The 19,275-nt window shown below is 38.2% G+C and overlaps 1 protein-coding gene across 6 annotated transcripts in view; it reads right to left on the bottom strand.

The window, feature by feature from the left end:
• Nucleotides 1-19,275, bottom strand: part of LOC149564902 (succinate dehydrogenase [ubiquinone] flavoprotein subunit, mitochondrial) — a 141,012-nt gene that overhangs the window by 33,773 nt on the left and 87,964 nt on the right. For all 6 annotated transcript variants that reach the window (XM_089818443.1, XM_089818441.1, XM_089818446.1 and 3 more), the window contains 3 exons: nt 3,576-3,645; nt 3,307-3,427; nt 3,161-3,198 (listed from right to left, as the gene is read on the bottom strand). In XM_089818443.1, the coding sequence (XP_089674569.1) occupies nt 3,161-3,198; nt 3,307-3,427; nt 3,576-3,645 (229 nt within the window). The remainder of the gene's footprint in view (nt 1-3,160; nt 3,199-3,306; nt 3,428-3,575; nt 3,646-19,275) is intronic.

Here is a 19,275-nt window from a genome sequence, read left to right as displayed (position 1 = left end):
AGTTCTGAAGAAACTTGTTTCGAACCTTAAAATTTAAGATAAACAATAAGGTTGGGAACAATGAAAATTCCGAGCATTCCAAGCATGAAAATTCCTCACAATGACTAGTATATGCTACTGAGCACAAATTTTAGCATGTCAGGGATGTTGATAATATAGCTGCGGGAGTTTCTTTCTCTTCGAAATTCAAATTAAATAAACGACTGGTGTAGCTGTCTCTGTAATGTGTATTTGTTTCATTAGCTATGGTTTGTTGAAACAACACAGACATCTGGCAGGTATACCTTTATCGTCATCCTATTTGTAACAGCTGACTCTTCGTTGATATCAGCAGACTCTTCATTTGCCACGGCAGATGCTTAAACTTGTCACGGCAAACTCTTCATTTGCCATGGCAGATGCTTAAACTTGTCATGAAAAACTCTTCCTTTGCTGTACAATGAAGAGTCCAACTCTTCATGAGAAAGAGAATTTGGTAAGTCTGGGAAGGCATTTGATCGAGCATATTACAGTTTCATTCTTTGATTGAAAGATGATGTATGCAGTACTGTTTATTGCCTTAGAGACATCGATATTAGGTGTGAACACAATCATGGTCTGTGTGATGAACATTACGAGAGGTGTTGCTATTTCTGATTGTCAATGTGATGCGAAGCAACCAGAAGCTAGACAAATTTGCAGGTAAGTCCTGTTCTCAAAGATATATTGAGACTGAGTGGGGAGTATATTTTTTTAATTGGGATATTTTATTTGAGTATTATATGTCAGTGGATAGATCTGTGACAAGATTATGTGAGTTTATTATTACCCACGGATTATTAAAAGAAGTAAAAAGATTACAGCTGTCGTGTGTCAATAATTATCATTGTGAAGCACTGAGATGATCTGCAATTAATTATTTGATGTTTTGCCTGAATATTCTAATGGAAGCTGCTTTCTATTATTAGGTTTGATTTTCTAATATTTATCGCCCAGACTTTCTAGTGTTGGCCATTGGAAATAATACATACACATGCAGAGACACAACAGTGGTATAATTCCAGATTTATTGAGCTGGCATTGTCAAGGAAACCTTGACAGAACCAAAAGTCATCACACTGGACTACTGTATCAACTATTGAAGAGAATGTGAGGTTAAAGCCCTCGAGAGATGTTACTGTGCTAAAATGCATGTTTCTCTGAGACAGAGAAGTATGAGGTGAAAGCCCTTAAGAGATGTTTCTCTTTCCACTCATGGGAGTAGAAATGGTGGACATATGTTCAAGGACTCCATCATGATATCACGTTGAGTCGCTTTGTGATGAACATGTATGTATTTGTTTCTTTCCACACATGGGAGCAGCCATGGTGGATGTCATGTTGAGCAACTCCAAGAAAATTATCACGTTAGGAGATTCCGTAACAAAACTCCTTCCTACAAATGGCTGTAGCCATTGTGTGTGTCATGTTGACAGATTCCATGATAATCTATCTTCTCACAAATGGGTGCGGTTGTACCCATTGTGGGTGTCATGTTGAGAGACTCCATGGCATGGATATCTAGAAGATACCTCCCTAGCTAAGAGGGAGTGGTGATGATAGAGCTGCAGGAGTTATCTTTCTCTGCATAATTCAAATTAAATTGACTAATGTAGCAGTCTGTCATGTGTTGTTTCATATGCCATGATTTGTTGAAACAACACAGACATCTGGCAAGTATTCCTATATCGTCATCCTATTTGTGTACAATGAGCACTGGTTGTTGCCTGTGGTGGAAATGAGAAAATGAGTGATATACGTCAGCGTACGCATAAACTGATATAACACCCTCGGCTTTGATGCCAGTAATTGATTTCTCAGCGTTAGCAAATTCTTTGTTGTGTGTGGTATTTTATAATTTCTTTATTGAGATCTTCCTCCCAAACTTTGCTCTGATTAACATGTTGATTTTGGTGCTCGTTTAGCCACGAGAAATTATTTGCCCTCCCAACCATAGACAATACATGATTGTTTCCCCCGAGCATTGCTTCTTCTCAATGAAGCAGATTGTGTATATGTATTTCATTACCAAGATAGGAAGATTTACTCTTCCTTTATATCTATTGGTGGTGCCCCTTCACCCAAGGTCACCACTCTTCCAAGATGGACCAATATACTTGTATAATTAATATATGATAATAACCCATATAATTTATATAATTATATATCATATAATTCATCATTTATAATATAATTTATATTATCACAATAATAATATAATCATTATATCATCAAAAATAATATTAACAATATAATTATATTATCACAGCCTTTATGTTATCTATGTCGGCCTAGACGAATCCAACCATAGCTACAGTAACATTAACACCACCAGGCATTCAAACATGGATGCTGTTCAGAATATCATATAATATGAAGAACAAAGAGTGAAGGAAATCATCCACATTGTCTATATATCTAATTTGCATACATTGCTGAAACAATTAGTCAATTAATTTGTAGATAAGATAAGATAAGATAAATTTATTAATGTCCAACGAAAGACCACCAGAGGTCTATGGGACTGAGAACTTACAACCGTGAAAGCAACAAACAGGAGAACACCAAACGGTTTCCGAGAAAAAACATGAACAAAAACCAAAAGAAGAAGCGAGCGAGAACCACCCCGACAAGGAGTCGGGATCCAAGCTCAAAGAGAGAATGAGAGAGAGAGAGAGAGAACAGCAAAAGCACTGCCAACAAAGAAATGTCTGTAGTGTTTAGGACCTACTTCGATCTCAACTCCCAACAAACAGGGAAAGTAGAAGAAAACCATAAAATTGTTCATCAGATTTTTCTGTAATTTCGTTATCGGGAAAACTTTGAAGAAGACTTAGATATTAAAATTACTGACATTTACAAAGCAGGTTCAGACTAACCTACTATAGGACTTTCCTACAAAATAAGAGGATGCTACAGGAAATATCAGCTGAAGAACTTGTCCATGACTGAACAGAAAGTCAAGTGACAACCACAACCAATGTTATGGTAATTTAAAAATGTTAAATAAATCAAAAATATCATAGAACTTTGTAAGTAAAGACAATGTTGAAATTGATAGACTTTACTAGAGAATTGATAGTGGTCATATAATTTTTCCTTTCAGATAAAAATATAATCCTTAAAAGATGCAGATACTAACCCAAGGGTGTGTTTCATCCATTCACCATCTTCTCTTTTCTGCAAAGAAACCGCCAACAGAAAATCACATCACTCACTCATGCACAAGAACAGAAAGTAGAGAAAAACATTGCAAAAACAACATAAGAATCTGAAAAAAATTCTTACTGTAAAGTCTTCACGAGCATGTGCTCCTCTGCTTTCCTTTCTAGCCTCTGCTGAGTGCATGGTGATGCAGGCATTGATTAGAAGGTTTTCTAATTCAATTGTTTCTATCAAATCTGAATTCCTGCAAAATCAACATGAAAAAGTGAATTAGTTCAATTGAATGGTTCGGGCATTTTTTTCAAGAATAAATAGAGGTGCTACCAAGAACACATCTCTCACTCAAACAATAAAACACCTTACACACATCCTATATTGATTCAGCATCTTACCATATGAGACTCCTGTCTTTTATCTTGACATCTTTGAAGCTCTTCCATGTTTCATTAATTAACTTACACCCTAATAAAGCATTGAAAGATCCAGTGAGTTTTCAAACAACACATAATACACACATACATAGATGCAATATGTTTTAACTAAATGATGTAAATAGGAGTCCCCCAAATTTAAGGCATCTGAATATGGCTAAACTTGGAATAAAATGTTGTTTAGTAAAGTAAATGATTAGAAGGCCTTTCGCATGTACCAGCAGATGACTGCATATATATGCAAGAGAATTTTTAATCATACCGAAAAACATGAGATTCTATAAATTTTGCAACAACAGAATTAGACAAATCTTGTGATTCAAAAATAAATAAACATGTTGCACGTACTGTAACTAGCATATGCATGGCATTGATTTAATCAGCAATCCAAATCAAATCAAGAATAAATTCATTTTAAAAGTAACAGACAAAATGTCAGGATATGCCAAAATATGCTTTAGTGGTGCCAAGCAACAAAAGCCATCCCAAGAAACACATCTCAAATCTCGTATTGATGTTGACAAGTAAAGATGCCCTGTCCCAAAAAAATTACTTGTATTATAAATATAAAGGAACCTCTAAAGCCATAAAATAATGGTCATTTAAATTAAACACCTACAATCTGTGAGAAAAGATTACTTGGGTATAAATGGACTGTTATCAACAACACTAATACCTCACACTAATTGTCAGAGCAGTAGTCTCAAGAAGTCACCATAAGTTGTGGTTTAGAGATTCTAAAAGGAATCTCTCTTATTTTGAACCTCTAACAGCCCATGAAGAATCACTCTCAAGAGTACTTCTCTACAAATACTCAACTATTCACAAACTACATTAATTAAGCTATTAGCTGTTATTGGAAAGAGATAAATTGTGATTTCTAAAAAGATTAGCATATTGAAATAAAACACCAATTTGAATACTGCTTATCCATCAAAAATTCAATGATCATAACTTTTGACGTAAAGCAACAAAAAGGATTTAACAGACACTCTGAAACTGAAGTTTTACTATCCAATAACTGACAGTGTCAATAAGAAGTTGGAAGAAACTAAGCAGGCTTTAGAACACAGAGAAATCTTAGTAAAACTCAACATAGAACCATGGCATTCAATTTAGCATAAATCGATATGAATTCAACAAGGGCAAGCAAAACCAATAAACCTGGGCAATTTATTTATTGGAGAGATAAAAACATATTACAAAGGCTGCTGTCAAACTTCAATACATACAACTCATCTCTGAGTTATAAGTCATAAGGTTCGAATCCAAGTTTGTGTTTGGCGACAATAAAATTTGAATAAAGTTTGGCAAGGGCAAAGAATTCAGAAAAAAATTGACATTAAATTTGTCTTATGTTTTTTTTTTGTTTTTTAAAATAAATAAATATATCCATTCCAATAATTTACCATTATCAATTTATACTTATAGACTATAGTAATAATTAATGTTACTAAACAGATTTAAAATCATTTCAAAATAGAAAATAAATTTTGAACTGTAGTAGGATTACAAAAGAGTTAATTTAAAAGTTTGTCTATATACAATAATAAAACTTAAGAAAACAGAATTAAAAAATGCCACATTTTTATATATAGTGTGATTTTATTACTATCATTAAAAATATTATTACCAAAAAATAAAGAATAATACGAAATATCTGGAACTTGGGAATTTCTAAATAAAATGATGGATTAACAAATAATATGATGTTCTGGAACTACCTAAAACCCTCAACTTCGGCGCTTTGTCAATCAAAACAAGTATATAATTATGAAATAAAGTAAAATGATACTAAATATTTAAATATATTAAACATTAACATTTAATATCATAGAACAGTTGGAGAAAAGCCAGGTTGTTGCCAATCAGTTATCAAGAATCAAATCAAGAGAGCCACTTGACATTTGAACAAGGACTTTCTAGATGACATATTCCAAATTGCAAACTACCACCATGGTACAAGAGCATTGAAGTGTATATATCCACCTCTACTTTCCCAAAGGATATGTAACCAAACAAGAAGAGGAAACTAACTCTGAAGAGTGTAACTTCTCACTTTATAAATGGTTTGTTGTATAAAATATGTCGTGACCATGGGCTGAAAAGATGTGTCATGCAAAAAGAGATACCTAGAGTGCCAAAGGAAGTGCATAAAGGCTTGGCTGGAGATCACATGGGACCAAATGCTATAGAACGTCAAATTCTACTAGCAGGTTTATGGTGGCCGACTTTAAACACAAATGCCAAGACTGGGTGGTTGGACGCGACACCTACTAGAGTGTCGGCAAACCCTCAAGATGGACTGCATGTCATTGTTCCCCTCATAACTATAGGAATTCCTCAAGAGGAGGGACCTAGAATTCATTGGTTCGTTGTGTTGATTCCCAAAACCGCAGATTGGAATTCTACGAACCTTGCCTGCTCAATGCTGGGATATCCAACTGGTTAAGGCCAACTTGACGGAACTGAACAACAAGGTACGAGTTCCCTGCACTTCCGGCTCTGCAAAACCAAGGCGGGTGTACCTAATCTTGGATGAAACACTTAAATCCAAGACACTTAAAACAGATCGATTAGAACACGAATATAATAAAAGTTTCCCAAATGGCAAGAACTATAGGAAAACTTTAAACTTGCAATTTCTGAACTGAGAACAAAAGTAAATGATTGAAATAATGTTTAGATAAAAAATAAATATATATTAATGCAACTGATGAATATATTAATTCCGCAAAGGCAAGAAATGAAACATTTGCCAGCGTATGGATTATGAATTAAGAATAAAAGACCAGTGCCTAATAAAATGGGCAATAGAGTCAATATTATTAGTTGAAACGTACAACTTTATAAAGTTTAATATATTTTAACTATAAACAAATTTAATAATTCGGACGCGACGAATCAATTATATAAAAGCAATTTAAATTAGTCTAAAATGCACGTTAACTCCTGTGGAGACAAATTAGACATAAATATGGAAACAATAAAATATTTCACAATATTTACGTTTATCAAATTTAAAATGCAATAACGATCCAATCCACTTATCAAAATATTAAAATATTTATAGAAAATAATTAAAAACGTTTATAAAGGACACAACTTAATAAAAAATTAAAACTCTAATGCAAATAAATTAAAAAAAATACTTCTTACTGATCCGGAAATAAAATCGTACTGGAGACATTCCTACAGGTGATCCATCCAATATAATTCAACTCCAGAATCGCACAAGAACTTATTCCATAATTCACCATCTAGAGGCTTAGTTCAAAAGGTCATTTCCTTCGCCAATTAAAAGAATATAATACATCATCACAAGGCAAAAAAAATTTAAAATATGAATAATAATAATGTCATCTGTCTCTCTTATGTTTTACATCTCATATTTATACTGAATGAAAAGGTGCGAGATGAAAAGACATATCTCTCCAAAACACCTACCTAAACAAAATTACAACCACCCGATAACCTTACAAACTTTACATCTTTATAAACTAAACCCCGTTTAAAAATTTATTTAAATGAGTATAATGGGCAATCGCATATCTTTGGACGCATTGGTTTTGTTCTCCACCGGGGTCGGGAATGCTATCGAACCAGTAATTCTCCTTCCCATGCACATTTCCAAACCATTGCATTCTAGCGTTTCATCCTTCACGCTTGGTGACTCCACAGTTTAGATCTGCAAGGACCTCTCCTCTCGTATTCACTTTACATTAAATCATAAAAGGGCTTCATGGGAATAATGCGACTTCAGGTGCTAATACATGATCTGTGTGTAATCCTTCCACCTGCAACAAACAGCAACAACATTAGATACTTATTATCAAACGCAAGCTAGTAATACGGAATCCTTTCTTTCAGCCTGTGGATTTGCTGATCCACCTAGTAAGAAGTTCACTTGGTCGCTAGCCTCTATAATATTGTTGGATTTGTAAGTTTAGAACTAGACCATTTTATAGAAGAAAGATCCTCATTTTCTATATCTTCATGGTGTGACTGAGTGCATTCTCCATCATCTTCTAACATAGCTATACGGTTATAGGGATCATTGTTGGCTGTGGATTTATATAATTGAAGTGGATACCATTGTATTTCCAAATCTGCCTTTTCTGCTCCTTGTGCTGATGAGCATGATTCCAAAATTTTCCCTATGAAAAGTGGAAAATAAGTTCTGGTCTTTTTCTTAGCCTTTTGAAATTTTCCAAATGTTTCCAACTGTCTTATGACTTAAAGCAATATTATCTTGTTGGTAGGATAAACATGCAGTCTGTAGGGACATCCTGCAAATCCCTGGATCCTCAGATAAGTGAACCTGGTGAATCAGACATAACAAGACCCAAATCTGCCTATTAAATCCTTGGATTCCTGTGATAACTATCGATGAGTGCCTCCTTGCAATCTCCTGGTGATATGTGTCAAGAATGCATCATTAACTCATTTTAAGTGAGACATCTCCTCTAAAAGTAGTTGCGGGTAGCAATCACATACTTTGACTTGATCTTTCCTACTTCCCAGAACTCCTATGCAATTCAATCCCAGATATTTGTAACATCTTGCCAGCATGTAAAAGTGTTAGTAACTCATACTGAAAGCCTTTGTGTGCTCTGATCCTCTCAGTTTCTCATCCACATTATCATTTATAATTCTGGCCCAGTTGATCATCTCTACTCCAGTAGTGATTTGCTTGATAAACTAAAACATTCATGGTTCAAATGGAGGGGCTTGGACGCCGCCCATGACTCTATTAAGAAAGAAGATTAGGTCTCCATGCTTCTCCTTGAAATCTGTTGGGAAAAGTTTCTTAGGTTATGGTGGGCATGTGGCTTTGGAAAGAAACTCAGTTTCTACATCTGGAACACCTTGATTGAATCCTTCAATAACAGCCAATGACCTCTTTTCTTTATGCACAGCAAGATAATGCTCCAATGCGCCTTCACCACGAAGGATTCTAGCCCCAGTTCCCTGTGATTCTAGAGTATTTACAGCCTCACTGTCAACCACAACGACATCTACTTTTTCTGGTCCTGCCTTTGCATCTGGAATCTCAAATATTTTAATTGTATTTCTACTTGCAGGCTCACTCTCATTGCCTGGAAGAGGTAAATTCACACCATTTTTGACTAATTCTGCTGATGGCATAGTAACTTTAGCAGCATGCTTCATTCGTATCGCTGCTTGCCTTGGTAGAATCTTGTACTCTAATGACCCAAAACCTCCTTCAGAATCCAGAGTGTTTATGAGTCCTTCCAACCCACCCATAATTGATTCTATAAGCAACTCCACATATGAAACTGCATCTCTACCTATTTGTTACCTCTTCAGGCACGCTGACGGTAGTATTGTCTGAAAAACTACTAACAATGCCAAGCCATGCACAGCAGTGTTGTGGCCGCCCCTCTGCTTCAAACATGGTGCTTCGGAAAACAACAGTAAGATGTTGGTGATATTAGCAGAGCTATTTAAGTCAAACGTATTTAGACAACTGATCTTCAATTTCATCAACACTCCTAGATCAAGCATATGCTGCATTTCTTTCAGACACCAAACTTTCCTTTCCAATGGATATTGTGGCTTTCACCAAGTATCTAGTATTTATTGGTGCTCTAGATGAGGTGACAACCATCAATACAGCCAATCCCTCTGGAAATCTGATTTTATTGAAAAATGAATCATGATTTCAAACTCCTCATGCATTCTTTATCATTTCCAAGCCATTTTATTTAATGAGTGATCAGGTAAAGCACTGTGCTCAGAAATTCTCATTTGCAAAATTTCAAAGTTCCATCACGTTGAAGGTCAGCCAAGCGCATAGATGCAAGTACATTGTAGTAACCACTGAATATCTCACAAAGTGGATGAAGGTAAGGGCTATTACGAAGTAATTGGTATATACTTGCTTGCTATTAACAGAGACTGAGAGGTCATTATATACAAAAGAATGGAACGATGTTTCCTTGGGAAACGATCATAAAGAATAGAAACATTCTATTCTAGCTGAAAGAAAGCTACAGCTAACTAAAGCTAAGTAAATATTAGAAAAGTTGTAATATTTACAATAGATTACCATTAACTAATAATAGACGATTATCTATTATCGTAATACCCTCCCTTAATGGTTAATCTATCTACAACACCAAGTTGTCCTTTAAATTTGACAAACTTATCAGGACCAAGAGGCTTGGTGAGAATGTCTACAATCTAATATGTGGTAGGAACATACTGCAAATCTATCATCCCGTCTTTAACCAGTTGTCGTATGCAGTGACAGTAAACATCAACATGCTTGGTTTATTCATGGAAGACAGGATTTCGGGCTAACTTGATAACGCCTTCATTATCAACAAACAGAGTAGTCAGTCCTACTGGTGAACAGAGTAGTCAGTCCTACTGGTGACATTTGCATATCCCCAAGCATCTAACGAAGTCAAACAGCTTCACATCCTTCCTTAATAGTCCCTCTATATTCAACCTCTGTAGAGGAGAGAGAAACTGCTTGCTGCTTCTTAGTGGTCCATGTGACGGCACTAGATCCCAAATCGAACACATATCCAAAAGTTGACTTTTTATCATCAACAAAGCCTGCCCAATCTGAATCTATGAACCCACTAAGTCTAGGAGTAGAACTTTGAGAGTACAAAAGTCCATAATCTGAAGTGCCCTTCACATAACGAAGCACGCGCTTTGTGGCCATCCAATGATCAGCTTTAGGAGCTATCATAAAGCGTGAGATTAGGCTAATTGCAGAGCTGATGTCAGGCTTAATAGCAAAGAGGTAGATGAGGCTACCTACTAGTTGCTTGTATGCAGTATCATCAATGGAAGGAGAATCAGACTTTGTGGATAACTTGAGACCTTTCTCCATGGGTGTAGATGCAGGCTTACAATCTTGCATACCAAGTTTGTCTAACAGAGCCCTACATATTTGGACTGAGAGATTAATATACTAGAAGACTATTGCCAAACCTCAACACCTAGGCAATAATGCATGAGCCCAAGGTCAGTCATATCAAAAGACTAGCATAAATTCTGTTTGATTCCCTAAATCAAAGATGTCGAACTACCAGTGATGATCAAATCATTCACATAAATGACCAAAAGGATGATGTCACTGTTAGTAGTCTTGATGTACAAATTTGAGTTTGAAGAACTCCTCTAGAAGCCTTGATCACTTAGGTACTTATCAATTTTTATGTACCATTCCCAAGGGGCCTGCTTCAAACCACAGAGAGCTTTTACCAATCTGAGAACCTAATGGTCTTTACCAGCAACTTTGAAACCAGAAGGCTATATCATGTAGATCTCTTCGTGGAGATCACCATTTAGGAAAGCACTCTTGACGTCCATCTGATGGACCTTCCAACCAAACTGTGCTGCCATGGCTAGGACTAATTTGATTGTGCTCATCTTTGTAGTAGGATCAAAAGTCTACTCATAATCAATGTCCTGACGCTAAGAAAAGCCCTTTGCCTACAACAATGTACTCTTCTCCGCCACCAAAAATAACAGTCTGAATAAGGCCGGTAGTTAGTGAACTAGCCTTTGCAATGAGTGAAGTGACGAGAGGCACCTGAATCAATGTACCGGGCAGACGACTTCATATGATCTGCAGGTCTTTAAGCCATGAAGGCATAAAAGACAAATTTCGTCTTCTCAGTGTACTCTGCACTATTTACTTTGGGTTGCGAACCTGATTGCTTAGATTGTGCAACTAAGCGTTTCCAACATTCAACCTTCAAGTGCCCAAACTTGTAGCAATAATTGCATTGAATGTTCTTCCAGGAGTCATCTAATGCTGGAGCAGAAGACTCCTGCTAAGACAGTTGCTGAAACTTGCCTTTATCCTTCTAAAAGGATTTAGCAACAAAGGCTTGCTTTGTGGAGGTGGAGCTGGAACTGCTACCGAATTGTTGTTTCCACCAATCTTGCTAAAGCAAAAGTGTGTAGAGATCAGTAAACTTCATATCAACACCAGAAGACATGATGCTGAGGGTCTTGATAAAATGCTCATAGGAATTTGGTAAACTCCGAAGAGTGATAACCACAATATCCTCTTCCTTCATCTTGTGACCAATGGCAAGCAACTGATCACGAAGTTCTTGAATCCTATTCAAGTAAGCTTGGAGCGAGGTTCGCTAATCCATGATAATAGAAAACAGAGTGTTCTTCAAGAAGAAAGCTCTACTTTTGTCAGAAGTCTTATGAAGACCTTTGAGATGTGTCCATATCTCGGCAGTTGTCTTGCCAGAAAGAATCTGAGAGAGTTGATCATCAGCTATGGATAATTTGAGAAGCATCACCGCCTCTCGATTATTCAGATCCCATGTATCTTAAACAGTACTAGGGGCAGCCGAACGTTGTGTCACACCTCGAACAATTTGATCGGTATTCTGATATTCAAAAATCGTTATGATTCGCTGCTTCCAAGTGCCATAATTTCCACCATTGAATTTTGAGTTGTTCTTGAGTAGAATGTTTGTCAAAGATGTCATGGCATGTTTTTCAACAAAGAAAAGTGAAAAGCTATGGAGGCATGTTCTTTGAGGCAAAAAGACAAAAGACCCAAAAAAATTGAAGGATGACCCAGAAGAGAGATCAAAAAACCCAGAAAGAATATGTTATCGACAGTTTACACGAGGACTCGCACCCCACTCCCAAACCTCAAAGTACCCGTGCCCGAGACGTCCCCACACCGAGTTCTCGCGTACCCAAGTACCCCCACCTCTACCATTCCACAACCACACTGTTGCTGGAATGTTGTTGCTCGAATAGGGACTTCAATTTCTATTTGATTTTTTATTTTTGAATGTTACTATTGGGTATGTAGTATGTTACAATGTTCAATGTTCAATGGTTCTAGTTCATGTTGCAATTTTGCTATGTTCAAGTATTTTAATTTGGCATGCTCTACTGAAACATCATTTCAAAACAAGCATTTCAAGTTCTATATGCCTACTATACAACCCTCCCTGCCCTATCCTCCCCTTGCTGCCAACCCCACACCGTCCCGAAAATGAGGCCCATTTCCCCCCATCCCAAAAACTCATCCCAACGCACCCCAATGTTGGTGTTACATTGGTTATCGGTTTCTGGATCTACTGGCTCAAAAATCGAGGTACCCAGAAAAAACAAACAACCCAGTTGAGCTCTTGAAAAACCCACCAAGAATCTAAAAAAGAAATTTGAATCCGGTGCAGAAAATTAGGGTTTCAAGCAAAAACAGCCTTTGCTGCAAGAAACCCAAAAAGAATGGCGTATTTGCAGAAAAATGTTGTGATTGGGCGCAAGGTCTAATGCCAGCAAAAAAAATACTAGAAGATGAATGGCAATTGCAAAAAAACCCTAGCTCAAACCTAGGGATTTTGAAGAATTTCTCAAAAAAACAAAAACCCTGATGGACTTTAGAGAAAAATCTCAATAATAATTTCAAAAAATCTTAGCAAATAATTTCAAAAGAAATTATATTATTTTCTAAAAAATTTGATGTATTGGCTTCTAATACCATAGAACGAAGTAATTGGTAAATGCTTGCTATAAACAGAGACCGAGAGGTCATTATATACAAAAGAATGGAATGATATTTCCTTAGGAAACGATCATAAAGTATAGAAACATTCTATTCTAGCTGAAAGAAAGCTAAAAAAACTACAGCTAACTAAAGCTAACTAAATATTAGAAACATTCTAATATTTACAATAAATTACAAATAGATTACCAATAACTAATAATAGACGATTATCTATTATCGTAATAAGGGCAATATCTGACAATAGAAACATTAGTACAGAAAGCTTAGTCTATCAAGGAATAGTTTTTTTTTTTTTTTAACATTTCCATTCAAATAATGAGTGATCGTACACTTCAGCAATAATGTCATTCAGCTGATGACAATAAAATTCAGAAAAAAAAATTGTTCATTCTATACTACCTAAGAGCAAATGGCCAAGCAAAGTCAACAAGCAAGGTGTTGGTTTCAATCATTATAAGTTGTGCAGTATCAAAGAAGAAGATTGGGAAGAAAAACTGCCAATCGTACTATGGGCCTATCACACAACATTCACGGTGTCAAAAGGGTACACATCGTTCCAGTTATTAGGCAGGGAAGAGGCAAACAAATTCACTTTGGTGAGTAATACCAAATCAGCAAGCTGCATAGTACCAACAATATTGTGCATGATACATCAACAATAGTCACAAAGGTATGCAACATGCTCATTTGATTGACAAAAATTTTGATATAGAATATGTAGGCACTTATTACAAACATGATTGTTATACGAAATCATTGTACAACGATTGATGGAAGTAAACCAAAAGTGAAAGTTAACAGTCAGATGTAGAAAGAAAGGGAATGCAAAAAATGAATAATGTGGCAAAAATAAAAAGGAAAAATTAAAAATGGGAAAAGGAAAATTACGAAAAAATTAGAAGTGATGAAAAAATTAAAAGTAGGTGAGGAAATTAAAACTTGAGCAAGTGAAGAACAAAACAAATTCATGAATTGCTAAGGCAAAAAGAAATTATAAGGAACAAAAATTGGAAAAATGAAGAAAAAAGGATTTTATCAAAAGACTGAAGTTAAAAATATTATTCTAAGGGCTGGAAGTAAAATTTATTAAAGAGGACAGATCAAATACTAAAATTTGTGAAGGGAAGTAAAATAAAGAACATAAACATTAAAAAATTATAGTGGATAGTTTAAAATTTGAAAACAGTAAAGGTCACGTCTCACTTTTGTGCACTTTATAATCCACACTCGAACCATTTTTCTCACTTTTTGGCAACTTAGCTCTTGGTAATATCATTTGTCACTCTAGCGAAAAATTTCAACATTGGCAACAACACTTTTTCACTCCAACCAGACAACTTTTTGTACCATTGTACCATACCATATGACCCTTACTTCTTATCATGGTCCGATCTACACCATATCTATATCTTCAAGTATAGCACCCTCCAACACTCATAAGGCTTGTATATCGCTAAAGTATACAATGGCATCCACCTTAGCCTGTATGACCATTGTTCTTGGTTGCACTTGCACCAGCATAGCAATTTGGTATGGCCTTTATATCAATACAGTGATTTCCTATGGTCCATATGTCAATCTAACAAAATGATTTTCACTCAATTTAACACAATCCACCATACCGTAGTTTGGTCCCAGTCTGTAGTGGCACTTGAAGCATTCTCATCACTCTATACGGAATATACAACAAATTGGGCACATCACACAATATTTGGTAACTTTGTGGGTTCAGCACTTATTGTATGCACACATGTTTGCAGTGGTAACCAATCCTTGGTATGATATTTTCACATCAGCATTGTACAACTTACAAACATCAGTACCACATTATGGTAATTTCATCTAATATAGTACAGCATTATTTGTACCATATCATATGGTTCCTACAATGCCTCAGAGTGCAACTTCATCCTTCCAAACCGTCAATCCTCTAAAGTGCACTTCTCAAGCTACAATCTTAATCTCACGAGACGGTTATCATGATGGTGTGATAAGGCATTATAATTTACAAGCATTTTTTGAGGATTTATTATTCATTGCCAACAACACCAGTTTGGGTCATGGCAAGCAGTAACAAAGTAAAGAGACATTTTCAGCCTCAAATTGCAATAGGAAAGCCAAAAGGCAACAACGTTATAGAATATTCATTTGTATGGGAAAACCTAATTAGATTTGAGTGTAAAAGTTGGTAGCACAGTGTGCAAGATGATCACTTGTTGAAAGTTGGTAGCATAGTGTGAAAACAAAGTATAAGGCTACCATTTGTTAGCCGACTGGATGGTTCCAGTGGTGTTTTCTATTTTGTAGCCGACGGGTAAATAGTTTGTAGTGGATGTAATATTGTGGCCGACAAACTCCTTCGGGAAGGTTCGGTGGTAATAGTTATAGCCCGTCTGGGATCATTGTAAAGCATCAATCATCTGCTATTGCGAATATTATGAAGCCTAATGTATGTTCTGGCATATGCGAATATTATTCTGCTATTATTGTCTGTATGCGTTGATTTCTTTACCTCTACAGTAAACATTTGGCGTCGTTGCCTTATGAATCTGGAAGGTGGGAGGAATGAAGATTAATGCCAAATCAGCTTAACAAGGATCGAAATAAGGCGAAGGGAAAAGATGGAATCCGTACTGCGTAAGAGAATTTAATTCTGGCACAGCAAGCCGAACGCCGACGAAGATTTTAGAAGATTGCCGACGGACACCGAAGCGCGGAAGAATTGTTGGAGGAGACTCGGCAGCGGGTGGAATTGGTGGAAGAAGCATGGGAGGAGTTCTTGAACTTGTGTTCGTCAAAAGAGGAAAACTCTGACGGAAGAGCATCAACTTGCACGGCTCGCAGTGCCGACGAAGCACGAGCGTGGAGTGATCTCTTCGTCCAGGATAGACTTCTGCGGGAAACAATTTCTAAGGATCCTTCTTCTTCACCAAGGTTTGCAGCTGTCGACACCTCCGGTGCGGAAGTGCAGACCGCCGGTGTGGGAGTTCAGACTGTTAGTGTGGGAGTGCCGATTGCCGGTGTAGGAGTGCAAACCTCCAGTGTGACAGTGCAGACCTCCAGTGTTGTGATGGCGGGACCCAAAGAGAAGCTGCCAAAATTTGAAGGCGATGGTACAGTCGACCCCATCCGACATTGTAAGACATGTGAGACGATCTGGCGGGCAAATGGAATCACAGGTGCCGACGAATGGGTCAGGCAATTTCCGGCAACCCTACGGGGTGTCGCGATTGATTGGTTTTTGGATATGGATCCGCAAAAGCTGGATACCTGGGATAAGATTAAAAAGGAGTTCTTGGCGGAATTTAAACTCTTACGGGACGATAATGAAATCGTAGCAGAGATTTTCAATACGAAATAGGGGAAGCACGAAACTGTCCGCGTCTACGCCAGGAGATTAAAAGACTTAATAAACAAAATGGAAAGCAAGCCGGCGAACGGATTGCAAAAAAGGTGGTTTGTGGACGACCTACGCTCGCAGTTGCGGAGGAAAATGAAAATTGTGCCACCGTCGTCATATGTGGATGCTTATAACAAAGCACTGGACCTTGAAAGTGCGCACAAGACAAAGAAGAAGAAAACTAGCTCCTCTAACTCTGATGACGACGAATTTGCTGGAGATGATAGCAACGACGATGAAGGTAGTAGCAAAAAGGTTCATGCCTTACAGAAGGATATGGTTCGAATAATGAAGGAGTTTAAAAATATGCAGAAGGAGCCAAAAGGTAGTGAACTATGGTGCACGGAATATAAGACCGATAGTCATACTAAAGGATCGTGTCCGAAGAACCAATTCTATGACATCTGTCAGATCATGGGACATTCAACAACAGACTGCCCCTTTAACATGAAAACAAGAGGATCTCCGCAGGTACTTCTCACACAGGAGGCTTCCCCGTCAGGTGGTAACGGAAACACGAATGCCGCCGGCGCTACATTTGGAGGATACAGGAATAATCGGCGTGGACAGAATAACAACAATAACAATACCAATACGAGCAGAAGCCAGATCTAGTATGATGCAAACGGACGGCCGATTATTCAGTGCCGAGCATGTAACTTGTGGGGGCATTTTGTGCAGGAATGTCCAACGGCAAATACAACTCAACTATTGTGTCGATGGTGCGGATCCGGCAATCACGACGACTCAAAATGTCCAAAATCCGGAGTGAACTTGATCACTGTTGGAGCGGATGAGGAAGAAGTTTTGGCAATTACGCGGCAACAAGCAAAAGAATACCCGAACCTCGTCGAAGAAAAGAAGAAATTTGCGGCAGCACGGGCGGAGGTTGGAAAAGTATCTCAAGCAGTAACACCTCCGGGCACCGCCGGCACTTCAGCAAGGAATTCCGCTGAACAAAACATAGTATGACAAATTTTGCAAACGGAGGTGCAAGTAAAGGTAAGTGATTTGCTTCTCACCATGCCCCAACTTCGATCTGCTCTTTCAAACATGGCAGGAGAATCAAGCCTCGAGAAGGAAAAGTCACTGAGAGAACCGAGTCAACGAAAAGAAAAGGGAATTGTTACGGGAGGAAGATCAGATGTTGCTGGCGCTGACATCCGGACGGCACCCTGCAGTTGTCGAGATGGGGATACTTGGACATGTTCTCACAGACACCATAGTGGACGGAGGGTCCGGCGTAAATGTATTGCCAGAAGAAACTTGGAGGAAACTTGGACAGCCGACATTGTGGCCTCCAAGATTTCAGCTGTTGACTGCCGATCAACATGGCATTAAACCACTGGGGATTCTCATGGCACAGCCGGTAACCATTGGCACCCAGCCGTTCCTGATGGATTTCGTGGTGATTCCGTTGAAAAGGAAAGGCTATGACGCCATCCTAGGCCGCGGGTGGCTTATCGAAGCAAGAGCTCGACACGACTGGAAGCAGAACACTTTATCCCTCAAAAGTAAAGGCCGCCGATTCGTCATTGATCTGCATACCCAAATGGTAGGGGAAGAGGCCCTCTCGTCAGATTCTGAGGGAGAGGAGGACGAAGGTAGACGACGGATGGAACCGAATCAGGAGGGCGTCCTCCTATTGGACGAGGGAAAAACGGATGACGACTTGGATTCCGTCAACGGTCTCTACCACTGGCAAATGGAAGACTATGAATTATTTCACAGCTGCAATGTTCTGTCAATTGAGAATGAATATCTGAAGGAGTTTAGTGAAGTAAAGGAGGGGGAGGCACCGTTGGATGTGACACCCGCCCATGCATTCAGTAAAGGAGAGACAATCAAGTACAATGAAGCTACGCTGCAAATGATGAATTTGGGGGACGAGGCAAAGCCGAAGAACATACTAGTCGGAGATAATTGGGATCCAGTACTCAAGGCCGCGGCATTCAAGATATTTATGGACTACAAGGATGTGTTTGCATGGACATACAAGGACCTCAAAGGAGTACCGCCGGAATTGTGTGTGCACCGCATCTCGCTGGTGGAAGGAGTTGTACCTATACGAAAGCGACCCTATAGGATGAACAAGAACTATGCCGCACGGGTTACGGAGGAAATCAACCGGATGCTGGAAGCTGGCATTATCTTCAAGGTACAGACCAGTGAATGGGTGTCACCGATAGTCATTTCATTGAAGAAGGATACTATTCAGATCCGGATATGCGTTGATTTTAGATGCCTGAATGCAGTGACGATCAAAGATCCTTTTCCGATTCCTTTCACAGATAGCATTCTGGAGGAGGTTGCAGGACATGAAATCTACTCTTTTATGGACGGGTTCTCCAGATACAATCAGATTTCTATAGCGGAGGAGGATAAGTTGAAGACAACGTTTGTTGTCGAAGATGGGGTCTACGCATACAACCGGATGCCTTTTGGGTTGTGTAATGCACCGGCCACATTCCAGCGGATTATATTGCATATCTTCGACAGGATGTCTGTGGGAAATTTCCAAGCCTTCTTGGATGATTGGTCAATATTTAGCACGGAGGATGGACACCTGGCAGCACTTGGTGAATGTATGGAGAGATGTCGCAGAGCCCGACTAGCGTTGAATCCCAAGAAGTGCAGATTCATGGTTCCGCACGGAAGACTGCTCGAACACATTGTCTGTAAGGGTTAAAGACGGATCTCGACAAGGTGAGAGTCATTCTTGAAAT

Source organism: Cupressus sempervirens, chromosome 3 (genome assembly GCF_028749045.1).
Source record: "Cupressus sempervirens isolate cs-2001-9-10 chromosome 3, ASM2874904v1, whole genome shotgun sequence".
Classification (NCBI taxonomy): Eukaryota; Viridiplantae; Streptophyta; class Pinopsida; order Cupressales; family Cupressaceae; genus Cupressus; species Cupressus sempervirens.
Note: the sequence above shows the minus strand (reverse complement) of the source record. Positions and strands in the feature narration are given on the sequence as shown.